This window comes from Salmo salar, unplaced genomic scaffold (assembly GCF_965601325.2).
Source record: "Salmo salar unplaced genomic scaffold, fSalSal1 ptg000587l, whole genome shotgun sequence".
In the NCBI taxonomy this organism is placed as follows: domain Eukaryota; kingdom Metazoa; phylum Chordata; class Actinopteri; order Salmoniformes; family Salmonidae; genus Salmo; species Salmo salar.
Genome location: NW_027675427.1, coordinates 430,438 through 436,437, shown reverse-complemented (window position 1 = coordinate 436,437; position 6,000 = coordinate 430,438). Strand labels below are relative to the sequence as shown.

At 40.9% G+C, this 6,000-nt stretch overlaps 1 protein-coding gene across 1 annotated transcript in view; it reads left to right on the top strand.

Moving 5' to 3' along the window:
• Nucleotides 1-231: 231 nt before the first annotated feature.
• The window catches only part of LOC123732129 (NLR family CARD domain-containing protein 3-like), a 29,171-nt gene continuing 23,402 nt past the window's right edge, over nucleotides 232-6,000 (top strand). The window contains exons 1-3 of the mRNA XM_082972167.1: nucleotides 232-459; nucleotides 844-2,611; nucleotides 2,894-3,067. Of these exons, the coding sequence (XP_082828293.1) occupies nucleotides 246-459; nucleotides 844-2,611; nucleotides 2,894-3,067 (2,156 nt within the window). The 5' untranslated portion in view covers nucleotides 232-245. The remainder of the gene's footprint in view (nucleotides 460-843; nucleotides 2,612-2,893; nucleotides 3,068-6,000) is intronic.

Here is a 6,000-nt window from a genome sequence, read left to right as displayed (position 1 = left end):
CATGTTTTGTCCACAGAAACCAACAGGAGAGATCAGAGTCAGAGATTCTCAGTGGTCAGTCTTCCCAGAGTCATCAAACAGACCTGGACTCTATATTCAGTGTATGTGATCCTGTTATGAACATTTGATTTTGTTTACCTCAAGTAAAGTTGATCTGTCAATTATTCATGAATGTGTTAATGAGAAAGCATTTCTTCTCTTGCTTAACTTATTTACATGATTTATTTCAGATGCTTGAAGAGAAAATGATGACATTTGTGAAGAACGAGCTGAAGATGTTCAAGAGGATTCTTAGTCCAGAACTCCCAGAAGGCTTTGAGAGTCAGAAGCAGGATAAGGAAGTGGTGGACGCTGAAGATGAGAAGCAGGAGAGCAGTGCCAGAGAGGGGGCTCTGAAGATCACACTGCACGTCCTGAGGAAAATGAACCAGAAGGAGCTTGCTGACACACTGGAGAAATGTAAGATCTGTCTGCCTCATGTTGAATGCTGTTTTATAACATGTAAAAGCTGTAGCTAAAGTACAGCTAAAGTAGCTGTGTAACTCAATGATATTGTAGCAGCCTTAACACAACACCTTGTGACCTCATCAAGTAGCAGAAGGGATGTGTTGTGTTGATTAATTTAGAGAGAGAGAGAGAGAGAGACAACATTAATAATACCATCAATAATACCAATAATAATGTAATCAGTCACACCAGTCTGGAATGCATTATGAAAACATTTACACATTTATACATTCAGTTAAGAGAATAAATGATTATAATTTAAAATGTTATAACAGTCCTACAATACTGTAGTTATTAAAACAGACGTAATATTAATATCCTCTGTGTTATTTCTAGATTCAGATGAGCTTGCTGTGATTTGCCAACGTGAACTCAAATCTAATCTAAAGAAGAAGTTTCAATGTGTATTTGAGGGGATCGCTAAACAAGGAAACCCAACACTTCTCAATAAGATCTACACAGAGCTCTACATCACAGAGGGAGGAACAGGAGAGGTCAATAATGAACATGAGCTGAGACAGATTGAGACAACAACCAGGAAACAAGCAAGACCAGAGACTGCAATCAAATGTAACGACATCTTCAAACCCTTAACTGGACAAGACAAACTTATCAGAACTGTGCTGACAAAGGGAGTCGCTGGCATTGGAAAAACAGTCTCTGTGCAGAAGTTCATTCTGGACTGGGCTGAAGGAAAAGCAAATCAGGATGTCCAATTTGTATTTTCATTCCCTTTCCGGGAGCTGAATTTGATGAAAGGGGAAAATACTTTCATTGAACTTCTCAATAACTTCTCAATGGAAACCAAACAATCAACAATCTCCAACTTCGACAAGTACAAAGCTCTGTTCATCTTTGATGGTCTGGATGAGTGCCGACTGCCCCTAGACTTCCAGAAGAACAAGATCTGTTGGGACGTCACAGAGTCAACCTCAGTGGATGTTCTGCTGACAAATCTCATCAAGGGAAATCTGCTTCCCTCTGCTCTCCTCTGGATAACTACCCGACCTGCAGCAGCCAATAAGATCCCTTCAGGGTGTGTTGACCAGGTGACAGAGGTACGAGGGTTCAAAGACCCACAGAAGGAGGAGTACTTCAGGAAGAGATTCAGTGATGAGGACCTGGCCAGCAGAATCATCTCACACATAAAGACATCAAGGAGCCTCCACATCATGTGCCACATTCCAGTCTTCTGTTGGATTTCTGCAACAGTCCTCGAACACATGCTGAAACATAAGAGAGAAGAGATGCCCAAGACTCTGACTGAGATGTACACACACCTTGTGGTGTTTCATACCAAACAGAAGAATGAAAAGTATCTTGGGATAGAAGAGACAGGTCCACACTGGAATAAAGAGAGCATTCTGTCACTGGGAAAACTGGCTTTTCAACAGCTAGTGAAGGGCAATCTGATTTTCTATGAAGAAGACCTGAAGGAGGCTGGCATTGATGTCAATGAAGCCTCAGTGTACTCAGGATTGTGCACACAGATCTTTAAAGAGGAATGTGGGCTGTACCAGGAGAAGGTGTACTGCTTTGTTCATCTGAGCATTCAGGAGTTTCTGGCTGCTGTATATGTGTTCCTCTCATTCATCAACAACAATGAGAATCTAATGAACAAACTGAAAACAAAAGACAACCCTGAAGTTACTTTCTACAAGAGTGCTGTGGATAAAGCCTTACACAGTGAGACGGGAAACCTGGACCTTTTCCTCCGCTTCCTTCTGGGCCTCTCACTGGAGTCCAATCAGAAGCACTTACGAGGTCTACTGACAAAGACAAGAAGCAGCTCACAGAGCCATGAAAAAACAGTGAACTACATCAAGGAGAAGATCAGGGAGAATCCCTCTCCAGAGAGGAGCATCAATCTGTTCCACTGTCTGAATGAAATGAATGACCATTCTCTAGTGGAGGAAATCCAAAGCTACCTGAGCTCAGGAAGTCTCTCAAAACCCAACCTGTCACCTGCACAGTGGTCAGCTCTGGTCTTTGTGTTGCTGACTTCAGAAAAGGAGCTGGATGTGTTTGACCTGAAGAAATACTCCAGATCAGAGGAAGGTCTTCTGAGGCTGCTGCCAGTGGTCAAAGCCTCCAGTGCATTTCTGTGAGTACATAACATGACATATAAAATCTAATCATCAGGAAGAAATATTCAGGTTAAAGAAAAATATGCATTATAATATGTGTATAATATTATATTGAAAACATTGAATAAATGCATTGATTTTCACATTAGTATAACAATATGACCATACAATTCTAGGAGACAGAAGAAGAATCTATATGTTGTTTGGGAGAATTAACCAAATGCATCTGCCATTATCCTTCTACACTACTGGTGTTAAATTAACAGTGTGTTTGTGAAGTCATGATGATCTCGTTGCAGGCTGTCAGGCTGTGGAGTCACAGAGGAAGGCTGTGCTTCTCTGGTCTCAGCTCTGAGGTCAAACCCCTCACACCTGAGAGAGCTGGACCTGAGCTACAATCACCCAGGAGACTCAGGAGTCAGACTGCTCTCTGCTGGACTGGAGGATCCACACTGCAGACTGGAGAAACTCAAGTATGTAGAGGGTTTATGTCAATGTTCATATCAGACATGTTTGACTTTTCAGGCTAGGTAATACAAACATTCTGACCACCACTTGGACAAAGTTATATGCTGTGTGTGTGTGTGTGTGTGTGTGTGTGTGGGGGGAATAAATGCATTGATTTTCACATTAGTATAACAATATGACCATACAATTCTAGGACACAGAAGAAGAATATATATGTTGTTTAGGAGAATTAACCAAATGCATCTGCCATTGTCCTTCTACACTAAATTAACAATGTGTTTGAAGTCATGATCTCTTTGTCAGGCTGTGGAGTCACAGAGGAAGGCTGTGCTTCTCTGGTCTCAGCTCTGTGGTCAAACCCAACACATTATTTGTAAACGGGTAACAGTGTAAACAGAGAAAGCTAAGCGTATCATTTTAATACAACCTGTCTGTCATTGTATTTCTTCTGTGTTGGCAGACTCACTGGCTGTAAACTCACAGACACATCCTGTAAAGTGTTGGCCTCAGTTCTCAGTTCAAACCCCTCACACCTGAGAGATCTGGACCTAAGTAACAATGACCTGAAGGATTCAGGAGTGAAGCTGCTCTCTGCTGGACTGGGGAATCCCCACTGTAAACTGGAGACTCTGAGGTCAGTATTATCAGATATGAAAGTACTTTATGCATGTAGTTCTCCCATTTGAAAAAGTCGTAATTATTCGGACATATTACTTATAGTGTATTAAAGTAGTCATAAGTTTAGCATGTTGCATAAGTTTAGCATAAGTTTAGCATGTTGTCCCAGTAACAAGAACAAAACAACAAGACTAGCTCAGGAAACATAAGGCTGTTCGTTGCTAACGATCCAGCAGGGAATGGATGTCAGCTCAGGGCTTATGAAGAGGTGATGATCAGGACCAGGTGTGCAGAAGGTTGATGAGATGCAGGTGTAGGGTAATCACTAGATCTCCCGCCTAACTTCGTCGCCTGGCAACCAGACAGGGTAATAATATCACTAGATCTCCCGCCTAACTTCGTTGCCTAGCAACCAGATAGGTTTCTGAACGCACCCTTAGACTCCAAACAGAAAACAGTCAGCTCAGGCAGAAACAGACTCAGGAAGCGGGATTCCTGACACCTGCAGTGAGGCTTGTGATTCTACTAACTTGTTGAATTCATTTGCAGTTGGTCTTGGTTGTGTTTTGGATGATGTTTTTCCTAATGGATACTGATTAGTAAATAATGTCCTGTCATTTTGGAGTCACTTCACTTCTATTGTCAGTGACTTCTACATTCATGTGGATGCTACCATGATTATGAATAACCATGAATGAATCGTGAATGATGATAAATGAGAAACGGAGGCACAAAGATCAAACCCCCTCTGTTATTGGTAATGGTGAGAGGTTAGCATGTTTTGTTGTATCCTCTGTTATTGGTAATGGTGAGAGGTTAGCATGTTTTGTTGTATCCTCTGTTATTGGTAATGGTGAGAGGTTAGCATGTTTTGTTGTAGCCTCTGTTATTGGTAATGGTGAGAGGTTAGCATGTTTTGTTGTAGCCTCTGTAATTGGTAATGGTGAGAGGTTAGCATGTTTTGTTGTAGCCTCTGTTATTGGTAATGGTGAGAGGTTAGCATGTTTTGTTGTAGCCTCTGTTATTGGTAATGGTGAGAGGTTAGCTGTTTTGTTGTATCCTCTGTTATTGGTAATGGTGAGAGGTTAGCATGTTTTGTTGTATCCTCTGTTATTGGTAATGGTGAGAGGTTAGCATGTTTTGTTGTAGCCTCTGTTATTGGTAATGGTGAGAGGTTAGCATGTTTTGTTGTAGCCTCTGTTATTGGTAATGGTGAGAGGTTAGCATGTTTAGTTGTATCCTCTGTTATTGGTAATGGTGAGAGGTTAGCATGTTTTGTTGTATCCTCTGTTATTGGTAATGGTGAGAGGTTAGCATGTTTTGTTGTAGCCTCTGTTATTGGTAATGGTGAGAGGTTAGCATGTTTTGTTGTAGCCTCTGTTATTGGTAATGGTGAGAGGTTAGCATGTTTTGTTGTGGCCTCTGTAACTTTCTCACTCATTCTGATTCATGATTCATTCATGATTTTTCTTAATCATGGCATCATCAGAATTAAATTTTTAATCGTCAATCACATACAGTTGAAGTCGGAAGTGTACATACACTTAGGTTGGAGTCATTAAAACGTGTTTTTGAACCTCTCCACAAATTTCTTGTTAACAAACTATAGTTTTGGCAAGTCGGTTAGGACATCTACTTTGTGCATGACACAAGTAATTTTTGAAACAATTGTTTACAGACAGATTATTTTACTTATAATTCACTGTATCACAATTCCAGTGGGTCAGAAGTTTACATACACTAAGTTGACTGTGCCTTTATTAAACAGCATGGAAAATTCCAGAAAATTATGTTATGGCTTTAGAAGCATCTGGTAGGCTAATTGACATCATTTGGATGTATTTCAAGGCCTACCTTCAAACTCAGTGCCTCTTTGCTTGACATCATGGGAAAATGAAAAGAAATCAGCCAAGATCTCAGAAAAAAAATTGTAGACCTCCACAAGTATGGTTCATCCTTGGGAACAATTTCCAAACGCCTGAAGGTAACACGTTCATCTGTTCAAACAATAGTACGCAAGTCTAAACACCATGGGACCACACAGCCGCCATTCCGCTCAGGAAGGAGTCGAGTTCTGTCTCCTAGAGATGAACTTACTTTGGTGCAAATCAATCCCAGAACAACAGCAAAGGACCTTGTGAAGATGTTGGAGGAAACAGGTACAAAAGTATCTATATCCACAGTAAAACGAGTCCTATATCAACATAATCTGAAAGGTTGCTCAGCAAGGAAGAAGCCACTGCTCCAAAAACACCGTAAAAAAAGCCAGGCTACAGTTTGCAACTGCACATGGGGACAAAGATCGTACTTTTTGAAGAAA